General features: G+C 41.9%; 1 protein-coding gene across 12 annotated transcripts in view; it reads right to left on the reverse strand.

Moving 5' to 3' along the window:
* HUWE1 (HECT, UBA and WWE domain containing E3 ubiquitin protein ligase 1) overlaps positions 1-23,163 on the reverse strand; it is a 138,858-nt gene that overhangs the window by 21,228 nt on the left and 94,467 nt on the right. For 9 of the 12 annotated variants that reach the window (XM_036840528.1, XM_036840526.1, XM_036840532.1 and 6 more), the window contains 18 exons: positions 22,777-23,135; positions 19,720-19,915; positions 18,340-18,507; positions 17,181-17,326; positions 16,697-16,763; positions 14,190-14,404; positions 10,705-10,916; positions 10,059-10,241; positions 7,527-7,699; positions 7,029-7,177; positions 6,190-6,265; positions 5,238-5,336; positions 4,516-4,649; positions 4,160-4,328; positions 2,585-2,813; positions 1,776-1,954; positions 1,407-1,496; positions 1,092-1,246 (listed from right to left, as the gene is read on the reverse strand). In XM_036840528.1, coding sequence (XP_036696423.1) covers positions 1,092-1,246; positions 1,407-1,496; positions 1,776-1,954; positions 2,585-2,813; positions 4,160-4,328; positions 4,516-4,649; positions 5,238-5,336; positions 6,190-6,265; positions 7,029-7,177; positions 7,527-7,699; positions 10,059-10,241; positions 10,705-10,916; positions 14,190-14,404; positions 16,697-16,763; positions 17,181-17,326; positions 18,340-18,507; positions 19,720-19,915; positions 22,777-23,135 — 2,999 coding nt within the window. The remainder of the gene's footprint in view (positions 1-1,091; positions 1,247-1,406; positions 1,497-1,775; positions 1,955-2,584; positions 2,814-4,159; positions 4,329-4,515; positions 4,650-5,237; positions 5,337-6,189; positions 6,266-7,028; positions 7,178-7,526; positions 7,700-10,058; positions 10,242-10,704; positions 10,917-14,189; positions 14,405-16,696; positions 16,764-17,180; positions 17,327-18,339; positions 18,508-19,719; positions 19,916-22,776; positions 23,136-23,163) is intronic. The other 3 variants (XM_036840531.1, XM_036840535.1, XM_036840536.1) reach the window with 3 other exon arrangements.

The following is a 23,163-nucleotide window of genomic DNA, read 5'->3' on the forward strand; positions in this document are numbered from 1 at the left end:
TCCCACATATGACACGTATGACCTGGATGGAAGATGAGCACTTTAGCATGCAAACATACCTCCAATTTCTCTAATACATACTCATGCTCAAGGATTGCTTGGGGACAAGGGGGAAACTGTCAGGGGGCTGACTAAACAATGAGAGGAAAGGATAATAAAAACCACATTGGAGATGGGCTTGGACATAGGACATGACCTGAACACAATCGCTGAGACAAGCAAGAATTTCTTAAAAGTTTCACCTATATATATTTCCCTTCCTTGGGCTCATTTTGTACACTCCGGCTTACAAAATGCCAGGCTTATTTCCTATCCCTTTACATGTGCTTGAAACAATGTTACTATTTATTAGGCAAAAGTTCTATACAAAGATATTTGTTAGATCAAGCTTGTTATCATAATTGAACATTTCAATATCCTTTTAAATCTGATGCCCTGTTGAGTGAGGTATAATAAAGTCTTTCACTCAAGTCTTTTAGTTTCCTTGTATTTTTATCAGCATTTACTTCATTTATTTCAAAGCTATACTATTCAAGGTTCCAGAAGTTTCAGAAAAACCAAAATCATGTTAGAGATTTCACAAATTGAGCCCTAGAAAATGACATGTGGTCATGGGGTTCAGGGTAGGAACATTTTCTCTGATCTGAAGCCTAAGCCCAACTTATTCAAATGTTGGAATGGAATCATATTGGTAAGTTTTCCCTGACACTTAAGAAGGCAATCCACCGAAACGGAATTGAACCATTAAGAGCATGGGCTTAGTCAAGGTCATTGTTCTTGTCTAGCTGTATTCACTGAAAGTAGAGACTGTACAGTGAGTCAGGAGCTGTTGAGTCAGGAGCTGCTCTGGTTCTGACTCCAGTTTTCCCCAGCAAAACACCGGAGAAACAATTTTCCCCCTGGGTTTGAATTCTTTTCCCCTAAAAACCATTCAAGTGTACAGTGAATTTGAAGTGGATCATTTCTCAGTTTCAATGTGAACGTCCTAGAATCTTCAATGACTCTTGGGGCCAACCACATGTATGCTAAAACCGTGGGAAAGTTAAGGCAGACATAGCCAAAGATGAGTCCTCCCAGCTCTTGGGAATCACCTGTGCACTCTGATCCCTGTTCTCCTTATCTTCTTTGCCTTTGTCGGTTATCTTTGTTTCTTCCTCAGCTAGTTGTTTCCTGCGTTTCTCCCGCCTTTCTTCCAGCTCCTCATCCCTCAGGAATTCCAGGTGATTGACAATGGGCACTTTAACAACTGGACCAAAGAAGCAAAGATCGGAGGCTGCTCAGGGGAGGTGGGGGAGAAAGCCAAGAGGCAGAGCTTGGGGCCACAGAGAACCAGGGAAACAACTTTCCATGCACTGTCCCAGCCCTGGAAGACTCACTACTGCCCTGATAACCAAACTGCCACACACCTGAAACACAGTCATGCATGCTCTCAGCATCAAGAACCTTGCATTCCTCTGTCCAACGGGTCAGGGCTGTGGGGATGCTGGACAGGGTCCCTGTAGGGAAACAAAGCAGAGTGAGACTCTTGGCATTGTCATGCATCAATTGATCCAAAAATTGCAGTATTTCCCTAACAGGACCCAATGTCTATCACAAGGTTTGGAACATCATAGGTATCCAGATGTAAAACGGTTTTTATTGCCCTTGGCTAAATCACTGAGTGGTTCTGGCTCCTATAAAATGGGATTTCTCCAGGCAGGGCAGATACTGTTCTGCTTTCCCTCAGCAGGGAAAAAGAACCAGACAAACGTTACCCTTTCACCACATAAACTTGCCTGCTTGGCTGGTAGCTGTACTCTGATCATGGAAAAAGTCATCTAGTAGTTCATCATCAGACCGGGCGATGATGTGGACGTCATCGTTGCCCACTAGGAGGCGGGCCCGGCCTCGGCTTTGTAGGGGAAGGCTGCTGCTCAGCTGAAGGATGTCAGCAGCAGCAGAGGGACCAAGCAACCTGTAGGGTGATGGTGGGGTACCATGGTCACTGTACATCCACAGGGGCACTGCAAACTGTTATTGTGAGATCCTTTCTGTATCCTCTACGAAATGCATGACATTATTATGGACCTGATCATAGTGCACATAAGTCTTAGTTACTTTTCTAACTACTCCATCAGTTTGCAAACTTGTTTTGGGCTAAGGCTGCGTATTACTCCATAGTTCCTGGAACAGAGTGAGCATCACTGATAATATCAGGCACTGTGTTAGGGTATAATCTCTCTCTTGTACACCCACTACCGTCTGTACATTGACCATTATGATACCTATATTCCTTCCTTTCACTTCTAAAATTGTTTCTCCCTAGTGGGAGAAGCTCTAAGCCAAAGGGCAGGGATCCTGTCCTGACCATATCTTAAGTGCTAAGTGTTTGGCATATGAGATGCTTAGTGACTGCTAAATGTATGTACAGGACACTTAAGCAGAAGAACATGTTATACAATTTGGTATTCTCCCGAAGGCTGCACATATAATCCACAAAGAAACAGGACAAATACATTATCTGTGTGTGTGACAAGAGCATTATCCCCCCAAGTCAAGACAATGCTGAAGCTCATTGAGCCCAACAATCTTCCTTGTAACTCACCTCTGGAGTATAAGAGGAGGATTGGGCTGACGATTCCCAGGGTAGTGAACGTGAATGGTGTGGCCTGTGTTGGCCGTCAGCTGCCTCAGGGTCCTCTGACTGCGCCCAATGCCCTGGGTGAGACGCGTTGTAGAAGAGCCACTGCCCAGCGTCAGGGAACTGTGGTCTGCATGGCGTACCATCAGTGGGTGGGTGGTAGGGATATTTCCTGGGGATGGGGGGATGTCTGCTGCAAGGACAATATGCAAAGGGGTCAGTGCCAAAAAGAAATTTCTTCTATGGTTGTTCAAGCAGAACCATGTCTCCTGGGCCTTACTTCCTCACACGGAAACCTGAGCTTTGTCCTTTCTCCCTCATTCCCATGCCTCATCTACGATCACTGACACTACCATGGCTTATGCCACCATCTCTCACCTAGATACTGCAACAGCCTCCTAAATAGTACCTTCTCCCAATCCATTTTCTATACTAAGCCACAGTGATGCTTGTAGGCCCCTCAGAAACATGCTGTTCTCTCCACCTTGAACACTCCTCTCCCCCTTCTTCACCTGTACTTTTTGTTCTTGGCCTAGATATCACTTTTTCTGATTCTACAAATGGGCCTAAAAACCCTTTACTCTGTGCTTTCTTACCATACTACAATGTAATGCCTGCTTACTCATAATTCCTAATAGACCATAAGCTCCTATGAGGGAAAAGGACTGTTTTCTTTTTTATTGCTGTATCCCTAGCACCTAGGACACAGTAGGCACTCCTCAAATATTTGTTCAATTTGCTGAATGGACAGAGGCTCAACTTAATAAGGAAGATTGATGGAAATCACAAAAATGCAAAGAAAATCGCAGAATAGAAAGTATCTTGAAAATTATGTAATCCACCCCATTTTTTTTTCTTTTCACATTTTTCATTTACAGGTGACAAACTGAGGCTCAAAGGTGACAAACTGAGGCTCAAAGAGGTAAGAGACTACTTGGCCAAGACAACAGACCAGAACAGTTCAGTGTTTTCTGCTATATCATGCTTGTGATTTGGGAGTAAAGACCTGCCTTCTCAAGACAGCTTGATTTTAAGAATTGGATGCTAAAAGGGAACTTTGACGTTGATGGGGGAGGAGAGAAGAGATTCACTCTCTCCTCCGAAAAGATGCATTCTTGATGAACAGAGTGAATGTGTTCAAATCTACTCCCCAATGCCAAGCTCAAAGGTGTCTATCCAAACTCTCAAGATCCAGTGTTACAGACATAAGGATTAGTGATTGCCCTATCACTATAGTGTACACATGGGTGCCTGATGCAGTCAGCCTTGGTCTCACTTTTTTTTTAATTCAAGCAAATCATCAAGTTGTCCAGGCTCTAAAATGGCTGGCTGCCTGTTTACTGAGGTGGAGAGAACAAAAGGAGCCTCTCACAATCCCTCCTTCTAGGTATACACTTACTGAGAGAGATGGATTCAGATATCCCTTGCCCCAGGAAGTTGGCATAAGAAAAGAGGTGCTTTCTGTATCAGATTGATAGCTGCTCTAGTTCAGGGTATAAGAATCAAGAGATAAAACCCAGCTGAGCCCCTGTGTCTTACTAGCACTGGAGAACATGTTGTCAAACTCAATGATGAGATCATCCTCCCGGTCAAAGCGCTCAAATCGGACCAAGGGAGAAGCGTTCATATCAGGGTAATCCTCATCCAATTCCATTTCAGAGCCATCGTCGTCATCGTCTTCATCTCCCTCTTCACCTTCATCATCCTCCTTAAGGGGAAAATAGGAGATGGAGAATTGCTGGAGGTAAGGATTTTCTGAAGTCTGGTGTCATGGCCACATTTGCACATGAGGGAGGGAGGCGCTGAGGCTAGCAACCCAGACTGTTGGTTTTCTCCAGCTGTGTGTTCCCACGGAAGAGGATGTCTGAACCAACCCAAACACAGTCCCCCCTCACCTGATCATCTTCCTCATCTTCCTCCTCCTCCTCCTCTTCATCCTGACTATCATCCTCATCCTCGTTACTGCCACTGCTGTCCTCTTCCTGAGTGTGCTCCTCCTCATCCTCAGGGTCCAGGATATTCATGGAATCTAAAACAAAGGGAGCACATTGGAGGACTATACTGAGTAGCTAGAAAACAGGCTACTGTGCAGGCCAGCAGATTGAGTGGGAAGGCGATGGGGTATTTGACTCTAGGAGAGGAAGAACCAGATCTGGGGTGATGTACAGACTTAGTGAGCCAGCCCCGATTTCCTGAGAGTGCCAACCAATGCATCAATATGCTGAGCCATGCGGCTGAATGTGGAGGCTGGCTATAGGGTGGTGCTTGAGGAGCCATGGTCTAGGACTTGGCCAAGTCTGTTGGTGCCCCCTTGCCTTTCCAGCCCTACTTTGCTACTGACTGCATCCTGTTGGTAAGAAGGAATCTGGAGCGATGATAGCAGGTGGGTGAGAAGAAAGCGAACCAAGTAAGAAGTGACAAACTTTTGGGCAAGCAGTAGTTAACATGTTATTTGAAAAACTGGCTGAGGATAAAGTGGATGGTGTATGTCAGCGCATGCAGACAGATGCTTCCTTATTCTGCACATGTGGGCAGCTGCCTCCAGGAAAACCCTAGTATAGTGTCTGTCAGACGTGCAGGGCAAGAAGGGAGGCCTTTCTGGCCTCGGCACTCTCACCTTCTCGGTTGGCCTGCAAGGTGGAAGCTTGGCTGAGGTTGGAAGGAGCTTCATCCATCAGCACGTCCTCTTGTGATTCATCCTCTCCACTTCTGCTCACTGAAGGTTACAGAGCAGAGCCTTCACTGAACAACAGAGGACTTCCCTTTCCAGATTGGGTGGGCCTAAAGTAGCTATGTACACCCAGCAGATATCCACTTTTTTTTTGGATGAGGAAGACCTGGGTTCTCTGCTGTTGACTAGCTAGGTGAGCTTGGCCAGTCACTTTACCTGTCTGAGTCTCAGTTTCCTCAACTGTAAAATGGGATGATCACATCTGCCCTGCCAATCCCACTAACTGTGAAACCGCAGAGGATAATGGGTGTGAAAAAGCCTTGTCAAGTTTAAGAATACATGTCTACTTCTGTTTATCCTTTGATTTTCTTCATCAATAAAATAAAAACAAGTAACATATACCCTTGGAGCCAGGTGACAGTAGAGTACCTTTGCTGTTTTTCCTGAGTTGTAAAAAGCAACTTTTTTACAACTCAGCTGTAAAAGTTGTAAAAGAGATCCTTAGGGAATGATCACTCTTTTTACACTACTGAGACTTGGAGGCAGAAAGCTCCTGGATTCACTGAAGAACTGAAAGGAAAGCACTTTCTCACCCTACAGCCTCTATAGCCTCCTCTAGGCCTCCATGAATAAACACTCTTGATGTGCCTGATGTATTATCTATACTGATGGCCACCCCCTCCACCTCCCCCACAGAGGCAACACTTCAGACCAGCCACAGGTCTGTAGATGGCTTGTGAATTTCTCATCTGTAAGACTGTCAACATCAAGACAAGCAGCAATCTAGGCTGGCTATGAGCCCTTAGGCAGAGCTGAGCAAGCAGATGATGAGAAAAAGGGTCCTCCCGAGAGAGACTGAGGCAAAGGAAGAGGCTATACTCAGTTCTGGGGCTCTCACCTATAATTGTACTGTTCCCAGATCCGCCATCCCTCTCAAGCAACTCATCTATCAGGTCCTCCAGCTCATTCTCAACCTGGAGAGAAATAGAACATATATATGGATGCACACAAGTCTATCATTGTGCTGGTGCTCAACCCTAAAAAAAGCCAGCAAGGGAGCATATATTTCTAGGATAATATGTGACAGGATGTTACATAAACACCACACACTTGGTGCTAAGAGCACAGCAACTACCAGGTGCTGCCAATCCACACTCAGACTGTCCTTCAAATGGGTCCATCCCAGTTATCTGAGACCAGATTAAGTCTTTATACTCTTCAGGAATTCAGGAATACATGCAGATCTCCTTAGAGCTAGCAGCTCAGGACTGTAGGCCCCATTTCTTACCATTGCTACCAGCTCCAGAAATTACAATGCTTTCTTTAGGGTCTGTAGAAGACTGCCATTTGAATGCCCCAGTGAGAGCTGGTGCTAGAGGCACAACAGTGATGTTAAGGAGAGTCCATTAATGGCCAGAACCAAGTAGATCAAAGACCCTGGGCCCAGAGGGCTCAGGCCAGCTTTCTATATCAACATTTCACCCGTGCCTATGTTTTCTTGTTGGGATCTACTCCATTTTATATCGATAGTATATGGCATCCTGGCTCTGTACCCACCCCTCATTTAATACAATTCAAACACATTTACTGAGCATCTACTAAGCATTATCATCTGTGCTCCTCTGCAAAATAGACAAATGCATTTAGGCAAGGATCTAAAGTACTCACCCACCCACACCACTTGGGGGTTTGGTTCAGCACCACAACAGGGGTATGCTGGGTGATCTGCCTCCCTACCTGCATCTCTTGTGAACTGAGCACCTCAGGCTGCCCAGCAATCACCACTGAGTCGGTTTCAGCCTCCCCATCCATGATATCCCCATCTGCCACCTCTGTCTGAGTGACATCATGATCCTCCTCCTGCACTTCTGCTTCCCCAGGCTCGCCTGAAACAATCAACCAACCAGCAAAATAATCAAAGGGTGCCTATGTGCAGGGCACCATGAGACAAGCGTAAGACAGTAAGGTCCCTTCCCTGGGCAAATTTACAAGTTCTCAGAGAATAAATGAATGGGTGACAAAGGAAAAGACAAGGCTACGTGTGAGGATAGCCAAATAAGGCTGCAATTTTAAGGAATTCTTTGTGGGGCAGATTCCCACGCCACTATGACAGATCTGTGGAAGGCCAGCAAGTTCCCAGGGAAACAATACCAAGCTAGAACAGTTGTGATGCCATGCCCATAAAATAACTACACCCACCCGGCCAGCTCTCCAGTCCATTGGCTGATTCCCTACCTGGGTCCTGTTGGTTGCTATTAGAGTCCTGAGCAGCTCCTTGGGCATCCTGCTCAGACTTGCTCTTGCTAGAAGCACTCTTGCTGCCAAAAAGGCTACTGGGCTGGTTCACAATCCGGGAAAGTGTTTCCAAAGGCTTCAGAGCAGCATTGACTGTGTTGGCCATGTTGGGACTGAGATAAAGGAAGATACAGAGATGAACTGAGCACAGAAATCCACACTAAAAGGAACCAAGGCTCATCAGAGTAACAACTGATCCCAGGAATGGGACATGGAAGGTACAAGGTGAGCCTGAGACATCTTGTTGTGCCAGAAGGCCTTCAAAAGCAAGAAGGCTTTAAAAAATTAATGGGGTCATTACCACAGGCCAAATCTTAGCATCAAAAAGAATAATGATGGTAATGGATTATAACACATTAAATATAATCTGCAGCCACAGGGATACAAATGCAGGCAGAAAGAGGTCTTCATTATATAAGAACGCCAGCTAATACACAGGAATGAGAGAATCAGAAAACTATCACTGCAACCAGCAATGTTAAGTGATCTAGGTAAAGACCACTAGTGAATGCTAAAACTACTGAGTTAAAAATCTTCAGGGCATAGGATATTCACGTGATCTTCACGTGAACACAAAGCATCACCTCACGGATAATTTGTTAATACAAAGTGGAACTCTAACCATTAACTATGTGATCAAACTTAGCATCACCCAATAATGGGACAAATTGGCATTATGCGTCTCCTGATGTGATGCACTTAGAAAGGCAAACATCACCTATGTAGTATTCTTGCCAAAAAAGTTTACCCTGAACCTAACCATAAGGAAGCAATTAGACAAATCCAGACTATGGGATGTTCTGTAAGACATTCGACTTTCTGGACTCTTCAAAACAGTCAAACGTCAAAAAAATAAGAGACACGTGGCAATCAAATGCAATGAATGATGCTCTCTGGATCCTGGATCAACACACTCTCCCCCAGGATATAAAGACATTCTTGGAATAATTGGAGATAGATGAATATGAAGTATATAGTGAGTATTATTATATTAATGGTAAGCTTCTTAGAGGTGATGATGGTATTTTAGCTATGTAATGGAATGTTTGTTCTTAGGAGACACATGCTGAAGTATTCAGAGGTTAAGCATCACGTTTATAACAAATTTCAAATGATTTACCTCACGAAAAGAGGAGGGGGGGAACTAAAGCAAATAGGACAGAATGCTAACCACTGGCTAATCTAGGTGAGACATACAGTGCTCATTATACTGTGAGCTCAAAATTTTTAAACATTTAAAAAAAACTGATGAGGTTGTTATCAAAAGAATAAAGAAGTCAGTCTGAAGAGGTCCCACAAGTCCAAAGGTGTAATGAAAAAGAACGTGCAGGATGAGCATGAAAAGAAGGATAACTAGTGATCCAAGTAATTCAATCAGATTTTAAAAATCAAGGAAAATTCATGAGTCCATAATACTACACAGAAAATAGAAAGCCAGAGCTCGTATTTGAGGTGGAGTTTAACCCATTTTTGACTTTACTCTGAAAATTGGTGACTGAAGGGAAAAAATTAAGTTTTTATCCTGCCTTTTTAGTAGGAACTGTATTATAGGGTAACCAACTTTCCCTCTTGAACTGGAGCTATAATCACAGAAATACAGCAGCTAATAATGTAGAAGGAATGACAGAAATTACAAAGTTGTCACTGATAATCCTCTAAGAAATTAAAAGACACAGGCAAGGATTATCAACTGGTGTTAAGACCATTAATTAGGTATATGGTTGATAGGGAACTAGACATTTGTACAGTGCTGAAGCAATAACACTGTTTATTTTCTAGTAAGAAGGAGGAAAATATAACAGTACAATGATGAATTATCACTCTACCCTAGTGGTCAATCTTATCATGATTAATGGTAGTTCAAAGAGATGCATCGCCCCATGATACAATATGAAATGTACATCATCTATGATATATCCTAGCCAAATAATGTTTAAATTGCTCCATTAAGCCTCTACCTCTAAGCTTACAGCACACAGGGAGTAAAAGCAACAAGTTAAACTACACTGCGTGGAACCAAGTGGACCAAATCTAGGAAAACATTCTGCAGGTCTGATCACTTCAATAAATTCGTTCATGAACAACAGCAATAAAATGAAGATTAAAAAAATTAAGGACCTGTATTAGAGTAACAGAGACTCAGAGGACATAACCAGATGTAATACAAGGTCCAGAATGATCTTCTTACGATAATTAAGAGGGGGGAAGCTTGAGGAAAAAACTACTGATACAGACCAACTCATGAGTTTGCAGCAAATGAGAGAATTAAGGCCCAAAGAAAGGAAAGTGCCTTGCTTAAAAGCAACAATACTAAGAACTCAGGTTCCCGCCTACACCCAAACTCTTCCTATCACACTGGCTGCTAATTACTTATCTGGCGAGGATACATGAAATACTAGGCAAATGGACAAGTATGAAGCACGATTAAGGAGAGGGCAAAAGCCTGGTGCTGGAGGTCAGGAATAATTTTACCTGGACAGGTCCAGGCTGTGAGGCACTCTGGCCAGGTCATTTACCAGTCCCTTCTTCAGGAAGAGTCGAATGATGTTGTTCATGCCATTGTGTTGGGTCTTGGCTGTTGCACTGCTGTAGAAACTGGAGGTGGAGGGGCAGGACTCCATGATAGTACTGATGATACACATCACTGCCTGAAGCCTAGGAGAGAAGTTTGACATCTCTATCATGTGAATACAGCTCATTCTTAGGCCACGTCTTCACTAACTCGCCTCAGATAACCCTCCTGGTTTCCTTTGTGTTTCCTTCTGGAAGTAACATCTAAACAGGTAAGAAAGAACTCACTCCCTGGGTGGAGGCATTCTTCATTTTCTTTAAACATAATTTGAAAAAGTAAAGTAGAATAACCCCCTCAACTTCTTGCTTGAAGACCCTAGAAATATAATGAAAACATCCCTTTGTTTTCTCTAAGCCGTTTACCCACCTCCTCCAAGTGTCATTAGTGCTTTGGGTATTTTGTAGCACTAGAACTATCTGAGAGAACCAGAGAATGTACAGTGCCAGTATGACCAGAACTCTTGTTCAAATGCAAGGAATCCATGGGACAAGAATGAAGCTAGGGGATGCTACTGGTTATTAGCACTAAGTCAGGCATGGATTTTACCTGGCATGTTTCTCTGTACTCTCAGCCATAGCCAGTGCCCTTCCCAGGGCTGCTTTTACTTCATTCACAAGGGCCACCTGGGCATCTGTGCCACTCCCTGCGGCAGCCAGGCTTGCGAGGAACAGGCGGGCCAGGGCAGGTGTGTCCTTGTCTTCTGCATTCTGGGTATGTGGGAGGAGGTGGTCCAGGACAAAAGCTAGCACACTGCAGTCCTGAAAAGTCATTAATCATGACATTTACTCACAAGCACAATTATGCCATACTGTTTGCACATCAACAAGGTACACGCACACAGAACTGATCCTTGGAGTCATCCAGTCAATGGTTATCAGGCCCACTTTATAGATGAAAAAACCAAGACTTAAAGGTGCAAGCCAAGTGAGTAACAAATCTCGAGTTTATGCTTCCAAATTCCATTCATTTTTCACAAGTTTACACATCTTCATTAATCTGAGACCTAAAGAAATGTGGCTTGCCAAAGCACTTAAGTCAATGGCGATGATTCAAACCTTGATCCCTAATTCAGTGCTACAATTACTCCAGTTTCTAATTAAATTGTAGTATTTACTGAAACCTACAATGTGCCCAGGACCCTGGGCTAAAAATTGGCAGGGGTTGAATGAGAAACACACAGCACAGTCACAGATATGGATATGAAGAAATAGTTAATGCAGGGTTACTTAAAATAGCAAAAAAGGCCCAATAACAGGGAAGGATATTAAGTCAGACTTTCCCTCCCCCTCTAAAAATGATTTCTGCCCTGATTAATTCTTTATCTTAGAAAGAAACTTAGTTCTGTTGTCATTCAAGTAGATTTTGGATCAAAACGCAGTGGTGATTTTGGAACCAGATAGAGATGATGGTTGCACGACACTGAATGTACTAAATGCCACTCAACTGTATACTTTAAGATACTTAGTTTTATGTGCATTTTACCTCAATTTAAAAAATGCATTGAAGGGACCTCCCTGGTGGTCAAGTGGTTAAGACTCCATGCTCCCAATGCAGGGGGCCTGGGTTCGAGCCCTGGTCAGGGAACTAGATCCTGCATACTGTAACCAAGAGCCCACATGCTGCAACTAAAAGAGCCCGCGTGCCGCAACAAAGACCCGGCGCAGCCAAATAAATAAATAAATATTTTTTAAAAAATGCATTGAAGAATTCTAGGCTCTGGGAAATTAGATAAGGTGTCCCTGTTAACTATTAGAAATAAAAATTTCCCAGTAGTGAATAAAATACAAAGTTAAAACAGTTTTCTGGAAAAAAGTGTAACATTACCAGTAAAAACTGAAAAAAAAGCAAGCCTTGCAATTTGGGCGACTGAGTGGATTCGTGCAACCGTGACTCAGTGGAAGGAATCTGGATATGAAACCAGAGACCTGGGCTCTAATCCTAGTCTTGCTACTCTGCAGTGTGGCCTTGGGCAAGTTACTGACCTCTCTGAGCCTTCTCTTCTCTCTGTTAAGGGGAGCAATACCAACAACCTTGCAGTGCTGAGGTGAGGATTATCAATAGTATCTGTAAAGCACCTATGAGTACCCAGTACCAGTAAGTAGGTCACTTGATACATATTAAAGCAGATACTTAATAAATTTGCAATTAAATGTCTTATTCCACAAGTATGCTATTATAACTACAACTGGCATAAATGAGTATAAGCTTTGAAATAAATGTCTAATGTATACTTAATACACACATTCCATAAAGGACTTATATCCAGAATATATAAAGAACTCAGTAGAAAATAAGAATAAAAGACTTGGACACTTCACAAAAGAGAATATACAAATGGCCAATAAAGACAGGGAAATTTTAACCACAATGCAATACCAGTATGAACCTACTAGAATGGTTAAAATGAAAAACAGGAATACCAAGTATTGGCAAGGAGGTGAAATAATCCAAACTCCCATATGCTGTGCTGGTGATAATATAAATTGACACGACTGCTCTGGAAAACTTGGTATCAGTTGCTAAAGCTGAACACACCAGCAATTCCACTCCTAGGCACATAGCACCCAACAGAAATATATGAACTTTACGTATGAACGTGAGTGTGTGTGTATAAATACACACACACACACACGAACTTATATATGTTCACCAAGACATGTGTAAGAGTGACTGTAGCAGCACTACTTTTAATACTTCCAAAAGAAAAACCAGCCAACTGTCAATAAGCACTAGAATGGATAAGACTGTGTTACATTCACACAATGGAATTCTATACAGCAATGAAAATAAACTAAAACTACACACAAAGATGTAGTTGCAAACATGTTAAGCAAAAGAAGCCAGACACAGGACATACTGTAAGATTCCACTTATATAAAGCGCAAGCCCAATTCACGAACGCAAGATAATGGTGACCTTATGGAAGTTCAAAGGGGAAGGGGAGACATGCAAAGGTGTGAGTGGGATTAGCTTTTGTGGAGTTTCTAATGTTTAATTTAGTGGTAGTCATCCAAGAAAAATTAACTGGTGAATCACTTAGGAGTAGTGTAGTTTTGTATGCATTTTAAAAGCTTGGATTAAGATAAAAATAGCTTAAAAAATGGCAGCTGCTGTCATAGATTCTTTGTCTGCAATATTATTGCCCCTGTTCCATTCTCACACCCTTTACTGCTTACTAACCATAAAATAACTATGTGACCTCCAAAACAAGGTCTCCTTTATGAAAAAAACCTCCTTGGGTACCCCTTTTACATATATGGGAACATGATACGGTTTCTTAAAGTGTCCTTTCACTTGAAAAATCCAACCTGAAGATAATTCTGTATCAGGACATATAAAATATGACTTTATTCTTTCCCATGCTCTATTGATGAACATTCAGGCTTTTCTTATATTCTATTTATTACCAATACTGTTACACATCAGGTGTCTGCACAGGTGTGAGTACATCTGGAAGATAAACTCCAATACTGTATACTTCATTTATTCTCCTGTCTCTTAGATACCTTTACCTAGGTGATCCACAGATACCTCTCAAATTCTACATTTTCTCTTCGAACCATTTCCTCTTCTAACAAAAGGAATAAAAAAAACATAAAACAAGAAACATCTCGAGTCCTTGATTTCATCTTTATCCTCCAAATCCAATCTCGTCCATTTCTACTGGTAAAACATCTCTTCAACTCATTCATTTCCCCCTCCAACTTCATCAAGGTCCTGTATTACCTAGACTACTATATCAGTGTCCTGACTGGTCTGACTCCAACCTTGCCTTTTGCAGTCTCTAATAAGGCAGACCAAGTGATTTTCTACAAAACAAATTAACAAACTACATCAACTCACTTCCTGCAAATGAGCCTGATGGCTCCACATCATGGAAAAAAAGGCCTAGCTCTTTAATGTGTCTTAAGAGGCCTCTGCCTCTCTCATCACTGGGTTAGCATGCACGGGCTCCTAGCAAAGCATTCAACACATAGCAGGTATCCAAATGATAAAAGTATAAAATATTAAGCAGAAATTAGAAATCTTACCTCTTTGATCAGCTCAGACTGGCCCACAGTATAGCTGTAGTTGGCAATCAGGGTAGCAATACCAACATAGGATCTCACCAACTCTGCCAGAAGCCGAAGAATAGTGGAGGTGGGCATTAACGGTTTGCTGCCCTTGCCTTTCTGCTTGCCTTCCTCAGACGCCCGGTCCCCTTCTTTATCTTTCTTCCCATCCCGAGACTCCTCCGGAGTTGAAGCTGTTGAGAAAGAGCCAAACACTGGTTCAATTCCACACTGGAATATTGGCAAAATCAAGTCTTAGGTGGAAAGGATACTTCAGGCCACTAGTACAAACTGAATGCCCTCCTCCTACTGCAGTGGAAAGACAGATAGCTAATATGACACAGGTCTCAGATGCGCTCTACGGATATAGTACAACAGAGAGGCTTTACCCAACTGTTCACACATCGTCCGCCATTTCCCTCCTCTTATACATTTTATGTTCCAGAAATACTGTACTAATAGTAGTTCTCCAAACATGCCTTGTATACTCTTTTACCTCTTCTTCCCACATGTCTGTGTGGCACACATTTACTTAATCTAGCTAAGTTCAAAAGCTGATCTCCTCTATAAATGCTTTCCTGCTTCATCCAGGCATACCGAGATGCTATCATTATCATGTGCCCACTATATCTTATCCCAGCACGCCTCCATTCCAGCAGTTATCTTGTACTAAGAGCACTGCATGTCACCCTCACTAGACAAAATTCTTTAAGTGCAGGGAATGAATCTGATTCATTTTGGTGTCTACTATAGTCTGCCACATAGTGGGCAATGATGCTTCCCTTGAATGATACTACCATCACCCATACTATATACTACATATGAGCAGTAAGTCAACCAAAATGAGTTAGCCAATATTTTACTAATTATTAGCCTTTTAAGCATATCCTCCAGGGACTAAACTGGCATTAAGTACAACATCTCAACTTAGATTTCAAAGATCCTTCCTGTCAAGGAGAAGGAGCTCTTGAAAGGTCTCATTAGAATTGCTTCCATGACATTTCTCTAATTCTTGGCAAGTAGCCAATGGGCTCTGTTGAAACTGCTAGAAAGTAAGAATCCACCATATAAATCTTGTAGCCAGAATAGTGTCACTGGCACCAAAGTTCTATAAGCCAGCATGGAAGCTACCAAAAGAAATATATGGAGAGGTTTAAAGAGTAGAACTAAAGGACGTTACCACAGCAACCACTACTGGGTTAGTTAAGCTACAGTTCCATTAGCTTCATTTATTCTATATTCCCCGTGTTGTACAATATATCCTTGTAGCTTATTTTATAACTAATAGTTTGTACTTCTTAATCCCCTACCCCTATACCGCCCCTCCCCCTTCCTTCTCCCCATTGGTAACCACTAGTTTGTTCTCTGTATCTGTGAGTCTGCCTCTTTTGTTATATTTACTAGTTTTTAAAAAATATACATATATATTTAAAAATTTATTTATTTTTTGGCTGTGTTGTGTCTTCATTGATGCACGCGGGTTTTCTCTAGTTGCGGCGAGTGGGGTCTACTCTTTGTTGCGGTGCGCAGGCTTCTCATTGCGGTGGCTTCTCTTGTTGTGGAGCACGGGCTCTAGGCACGTGGGCTCAGTAGTTGCGGCGCGCAGGCTTTAGTAGTTGTGGTGTGTAGGCTCAGTAGTTGTGGCTCGTGGGCTCTAGAGTGCAAGCTCAGTAGTTGTGGTACACGGGCTTAGCTGCTCTGCGACATGTGGGATCTTCCTGGACCAGGGATCGAACCCATGTCCCCCGCATTGGCAGGAGGATTCTTAACCACTGCGCCACCAGCAAAGTCCTACTAGCTTATTTTTTTAGATTCCATGTATAAGTGATACCATACAGTATTTGTCTTTCTCTGTCTGACTTATTTCACTTAGCATAATGCCCTCCAAGTCCATCCATGTTGCTGCAAATGGCAAAATTTCATTCTTTTTAATGGCCAGTTCCATTAACTTTAGCATATAATGAGGGGTGGGTGCAGGGCCAGGATGCCATATACTATGAAATGGAATAGATCCCAATAAGAAAACGTAGGCACGTGTGAAATGTTGATATAGAAAGCTGGCTTTTGGGCCCAGGGTCTTTGATTTACTTGGCTCTGGTCATTAATGGACGCTCTTTAACATCACTGTTGTGCCTATAGCACCAGCTCTCACTGGGGCAATCAAATGGCAGTCTTCTAAAGACCCTAAAGAAAGCATTGTAATTTCTGGAGCTGGTTGCAATGGGGCCTACAGTCCTGAGTTGCTAGCTCTAAGGAGATCTGCATGTATTCCTGAATTCCTGAAGAATATAAAGACTTAATCTGGTCTCAGATAACTGGGATGGACCTTTTGTTTACAGAACGCTGAGCACACCCCCGAGAAAGTTCACTTACGCAAGTAAACGTGACAATTATGCCTGTATTCCCCTATTGCCTGCCCAGGACACTCCGTTTCTTCAAGCTCTCTTCTCAAGAAATAAGAACAAAAGAGAAAAGCAAACCATTACCTTCTCCTTGGGATGTCCCAGATGTGGAAGTCTCAGTGGAGGCACCATCTGCAGCAAAGACCTGACTCTATGGGGGAAGAAAACTCCTGAGCCATTATTAATTTCAAAGACAGTTGTCCCCAAATGGCAGGACTCCTTTTCAGGGTACTGGCTGTAAATGTTATAGACTCTCTTTGTCTATCTTTTAACCACCTTTTCCTTCTGTATACTATAATCCGTGGGAAGCCATCATTATAAACAGCGACTGGAAGATTGAGGGGAAAGGGAACGGGGGAAGATGAGAATGAAAAATGAATTAAAGAAACATTTCTAATCCAAGGAGAAAAAAGAAAATCCCAGGGACAACCCGATCTTCACTTTTAGGCAACAGATAATTTATAGATACATCAAAATTAATACCTTTGAAATATCCCTGGCATAACCCTATATCCCGTAGTAGGTACTGAAAAGGGAGAAGGCAGATAGAAGGTTGGAGCTGACTTACATTAATGGAAAACCCTGGCTGTGTGTCAAAGTCACTGCTCTGACGGGTAAGTGACCGGTACTGCTGGTATACATCATCACCCATGTCTTGCAGGAGCTGGCCAACCTCTTGAGTCATGCCCCCAGGTTTAGGATCAGATTTGTCTGCTAGAAAAATAAAAACAAAACTCTTTAGACTGTGCAATGTTAATGACCATCTGGTAGCTTGGTCAATTTTGCTCCAAGTTGCTACAGCTGTTTACACAGTAATATTGCTAGGCTTTGATTTAAGAATGAGAAATGTAGAGAGAGCATGGTTGAAAGCCTCATTCTATCACTAGTTTTGTGACCACAGGCAATTTACTCTCTTCACTGTCCTTAGTTATCACTACTAAGCTTAAATGAACATACCTGACATTTTGCCTAGTACAGTGAGAGGTCAATAAATGGTTGCTATATATAGCTAAATTATTATTATTATTATTATTATTTTGGGGGGGGAGGGTTTAGGAGGTGGGGTAAAGGTTTTGCGATTGTGGGAAAAGCAAGGAGCTCTATAAGGATCAGAGTGCTGTATGGATGAAAAGCACTAAAGACTCAGATTTTCTTGACTTGTTACATGCACTATTCATGAACTTTTGGCAATTCTGTGGGACCTATCAAATAAGTATGTCCTGAATAAAATCCAGAAGGATCTGACTGGAATGGAACTTTAGTTCCAAGCAATTCATTCATAACTTTCCCAATACTTAAAAGCAGCACCTTAACTAAGGACAAAAGATAGGGATGGTGGTCTCAGAGGTCAGGAAGCCTAGCCACACCTTCTAATATTGTTCCCAGATCTTAGGGCAACAACTATGCTTTGTTTCTGAGAGTGAAAACATTGGAGACTTCTTGGTATTTTATCTTCAACCTGCTCAACCTGCTTATTATCTCCTTTTTAATCTTTGTTCATTCTTCCCTCTGTATGGGATGTACTCTCATACAAAAGATTCTGGTAATCTCCTTATCCTTATCATTCATACTGTATGACTATTAACTTCTTCAGAGAAGTGGGCTATATGTCTTATTCATCTTGATTCCCAGAGAGTGGGCAAATAGTTGAGTGCTCACTAAGCCATGAGTTAGTTGAAGTGACCTAAACAAAGTGCCCAGCCTCCTCAGGTGGGCTAGTTACATACCTTCCTCTGGAGCATGGTATGCAGCCAGGGCATTTAACATGTCATAGATCACTTCCTTGATAGTATCAGGAATGACAGGCAGAGGTGAGGGCTTCAAAGGGGTTGTCTTCACCAGCTGTACAGCATTAGGGCCTTTAATTCTAAGATTTTCAAATTCATCATCTGAAGCTAAGCCAAAGTGAGACAGAGAAAAATCAGTCAATAATGAACGGGTACCTACATTTGGTTACTGATAAAGACTCAGAAGCCGGCGGGGGGGGGGGGGGCACTTCCAAACAATGTTCAAGTAGTCTACTAGAAAATCTGGCTTTTACCTTCCCTAAATCCCAGAGGATTTCATACAGCAATAGCAAATAGTAAAAAAAGAGTATAGGCTTTGGAGTTGGGGACACTTGGTTTTGAAATCCAGTTCTGTTACAGGATCATGGCCAAATTATTTCAACAAACCTCAATTTTCTCATTCTTGAAAATTTGAGGATTAAAGGAGACCATATATGAGAAATGCCCAGCACAGAGCCAGGGTGGGGCTCCTAAAATAATTAGTCCCTTTCCGAACTTTGAATTTAAAAAACAAACAAACCAACAAACAAAAAAACCCCTAAAGCCCCACGACCCCACGGAAAAGTTGAAAGGTTAGTACAAAAAAATCCATACACTTTTCATCTAGAATCACCATTTGTCCACCCCTAAATATGTCTACCTGCATCTAAGATCAAGGATATTTTTCTACATAGCCAGAATACCATAATACCCAAGAAATTTAACACAGATACAATTATATTATCTAATACATAGTAACTGTTCTAACTTCTCCAAATCTCCTTTATCTAGATTCAGCATCCCATCAAGGTTGGTGGTTTTCTCTCATCTAAAAGGAGATTTTATCTAGGAGATCCTTGCATTTTTCCTTTCACAACATTAATATTTTGGAAGAGTCTAGGTCAGCTGTTTTATGGAATGTCTCACAATTTGTACCTATCTAATTGTTTCCTCATAATTATAGGTCAAACATTTTTGGCGAGAATACACCGTGATTCTTCCTACTGTATCACATAAGTCACGTCCATTTGTCCCTCAATTATCACTCTATCTGTAAACCATTCACTGTTTACATTCACTGTTGTCACATCAAGCTAAGTTATTTGAAGGCAAGGACTAGACTGAATGAGTCCTTGGTATCTCTGGCAGGAACTACCACAGGGCAAGGACCAGAGAAGCTACTGAACTACCCCTGAATTGACCCACTTGATCAACTAGCCAATGTCCCAACGCTTGCCTAAGGAGGTTTTCCAAGTTATAGGCTTCCTCACAGAAAATTTTTGGAGTTATACTAAGCCACAGACCTCAATGTCTCAAAGGCCAAGAGAAGGGTAAACTTACCAGTTCCTGAGCCTCGAGGGGCTGGAAGGGCAATGCGGATACAGCAGTTGGCCACTTCTGTGAAAATGTCTGGATTGCGGCATGCGGCTGGCCCAAGGACACGAAGGATATAGTTGATCTCCCGAGAGCCGAGGCTGCCAGATACAACACCAGAGGTAGTGCTACCAGCTCCACTTGTAGCTGCTGAGCGAACAACCTAGTAAAGAGAGGGAGAACACTGCTGATTAAAGACCACTTTCTAAAACACAACTGCATTCAAGGAAGAGTTACCAAGGATTAAAATACCAACCAAGTTCTGCCTCAAGACAGTGGAGGACAGCCTTTGATCTTTGGGAGAAAGATATACTTGGTCTTTCAAGTCCTATTCCTTCCCAATTCAAAAAATGTGGCTTACAAAAAAGTTACAGCATTCAGCATACCCCCAAAATTATCAGCTATTAGACTAGATGATATGTGACCTTTATAGAAACTGGGTAACGTATATAGATCATTGATCATCCAGATTATGGCTCCCAAATTTAAGTGCCAGCTCCTAGCCTTCCCAAATGCCATCCCAATTTTAAACCAGAATGGTTCAAACTCTAAAAATATGTAATATTGACATCCACTCAGTGTATAAAAACAAGATTAAATGCTTTCTTTATGTTTCAAAGTCAATAATCAGTCTTGGATAATGACAGCCAGGAGATATCAAACTACTTATGGACTGTTTGCTTTGATACCACAGGGCTTAGACATTGTCATGCTTTTGCTCTTCTCATAAAATGACTTGTTAATCATGGAAAATATAGGAAAGTATAACGAAAATAGTTCCACTGTATTTCCCACGATCTATTGCTTTGTGAATTATGTTCATAAAGGTAAAAATCTTTTGGACTCAATGCTTTTCTTACCAAATTGGTCATGCTCTTCAGTTTAGCATAACAACTTCTACATCTTGCCTGCCAGACTGCTGCAATCGTAAAATAACTCCCATTTTTTAAGTACAGAAAAGTGTAATTCCACTATGTGCCATCGTTTATTCAGTCCTCTGCTGGACATTAGATCTCTAGTCTTGATATTACAAGTAATTCTACAGTGAACTTTCTTGTATATGTACCTTGGCATACTTTAGTTATCAGATAAATTCTTAGCCACAGAATTTCTAGGTCAAAGGATATCTTAAACTGACAGTACCAAATTGCCCTCCAATGTGGTTGCACCAATTTCCAATCCTACCAAAAGTAAGAGTATGCCTGGTTCTTCACACCCGTACCTGCAATGGATATTATCAAGCATTTACATTTTGCTACTTGATACGTTAAACCTGCCACTGATCTTCCTTTGTTTCCCACACCCCCAAATAAAATTTCCTTTAAGCTTACAAAGTTTTCTGTCATCCAAAAAGAACCTATATTTTTTCATAGCATTTTAAAAAGTTGTATAAGCTTTAAACATTTTAAGTATGTTTGTTTTTAAGTCAGAATCCTGTCTGTATATAGTTGTTTCTTCTCTGTTGGGCTGTCTCCTGACCTTGGATCAGTGTACATGCTGTCTTTAACAGCCTTCTTTTGGTTTTGCTCATGTCAGGTGAAATCAAACAGGCTGGCTGAAGAAGAACTGTCTGAAGAATGTGAGATATATACTCATATACGCATAGAAGCATGAAGTGGCACCACCTTTCCGGCAAGCAAGCTAAAAAACAATATATACCTTTTGATCCAATTTCTAAGCATTTATAAGAAAAACGACCTTAAATGTGACAAAGCTATGCACAAAAATGCAAATAGCAACACTATATATCAACATGGGAAACGATGTTCCAAGAGAGGAAATTGAAAGTGAAGGTCAGTAGCATTCACCTGATGATTGTTGAGAAAGAATTAGCAGAAGAAAGAGTTTGTAAAAGTACTGTGGAGAAAAAGCCTTATTGGTGAGATGTCAGCCCCCAACCCCTCTGTTGATGTCTTAAAGTTGATGACATAAAGGTTTTTATTTTTCTAATTGCTTTGTTATTTCTTCTACTGCTTTATATGTTTCCTAAAATAAACAAATAAACCTCAGTTTTCTCATGTGCACAATGCATATTTGTAAAGAGCTTATCACAGTCATAAACATTCCAAAAATTTTACTACGGCTGACCCTTGAACAACATGGGGGTTGGGGCACCAACCCTCCGTGCTGTCGAAAATCGACGAATAACTTATAGTGGCCCTCCACATCTGAGGTTCTTTATCTGTGGATTCAACCCACTGTGGACTGTGGTAGTACTGTAGTGTTTACTATTGGAAAAAAAATCTACATATAAGTGGACCTGTGCAATTCAAACCTGTGTTATTCAAGAGTCAACTGTACTTTTACAACCCCAAAACACAACGTTTGGAAAACAGGCTCTTGGGTGAAGTACTCCTATAAGAGAATGACCTTTAAAACATGAACTTGGTGGAGGGTATCCTAGTTCCTTATTAACAAGTTTTGGAGGACACAGGGAGTGGGAAGGGTAAGCTGGGACGAAGTGAAAGAGTGGCATGGACATATATACACTACCAAATGTAAAACAGGTAGCTAGTGGGAAGCAGCCGTATAGCACAGGGAGATCAGTTCGGTGCTTTGTGACCACCTAGAGGGGTGGGATAGGGAGGGTGGGAGGGAGGGAGAGGCAAGAGGGAAGAGATATGGGGATATATGTATATGTATAGCTGATTCACTTTGTTATAAAGCAGAAACTAACACACCATTGTAAAGCAATTATACTCCAATAAAGACTTTAAAAAAAAAGTTTTGGTTCAAGAAACCTATATTGCTAGAGAGGACTTCCTAGATAAGAGCTACCACTATAGTAAATTTAAGGGTAAAAAATGTATTTTCTAGTACCTTTTAAATGTCACTCAATGGGATAATCTACCATACACCTAAGCAAGCACCTAAGCACACAGTTGGGAAATTTTGTTGGGCAGAGCATATCTGTAACACCTAGCTATATACTTGATGAAGAATCAGAAGTCTATCTGCTCTGAGAGCAAGGAGAACAAGGTATTATGTAACACTAAACCAGCATCGGACACCAAAAGGACTCACCTTTTCCATGGTATGGCGGAGGGTGCAGGGGTCCTCAATAATGTGTCTTAAGAGAAGGGTGACCAGGGGAGTAAACCCATTGAAGCCTGAACTCTGGGTCAAATTCAAGATCATGCGGGTACTCTTCAGCTCTGCAAACATCATGGCATATTTGTGGTCTCGGGTGAGCCTCAGGCAGAGGCGAAGGGTGGCATGCAAAGTGTCTGGGTCCACAGGGACCCCTAGCATGCTCACACAGGCCCGGATTAAAACAGTCACCATATCCTCTGTCAGGCCCTGGATCAGGATCTCCCCAATTTTTGTTTCTTCCAGGCTTGTCTCCTTTTCAGTATTTGTACTGTCTAGGGCCAAGGGGGTATCTATAAATGGGAAAGTAAGTGTTCAGAC

Source organism: Balaenoptera musculus, chromosome X (assembly GCF_009873245.2).
Source record: "Balaenoptera musculus isolate JJ_BM4_2016_0621 chromosome X, mBalMus1.pri.v3, whole genome shotgun sequence".
Lineage (NCBI taxonomy): Eukaryota > Metazoa > Chordata > Mammalia > Artiodactyla > Balaenopteridae > Balaenoptera > Balaenoptera musculus.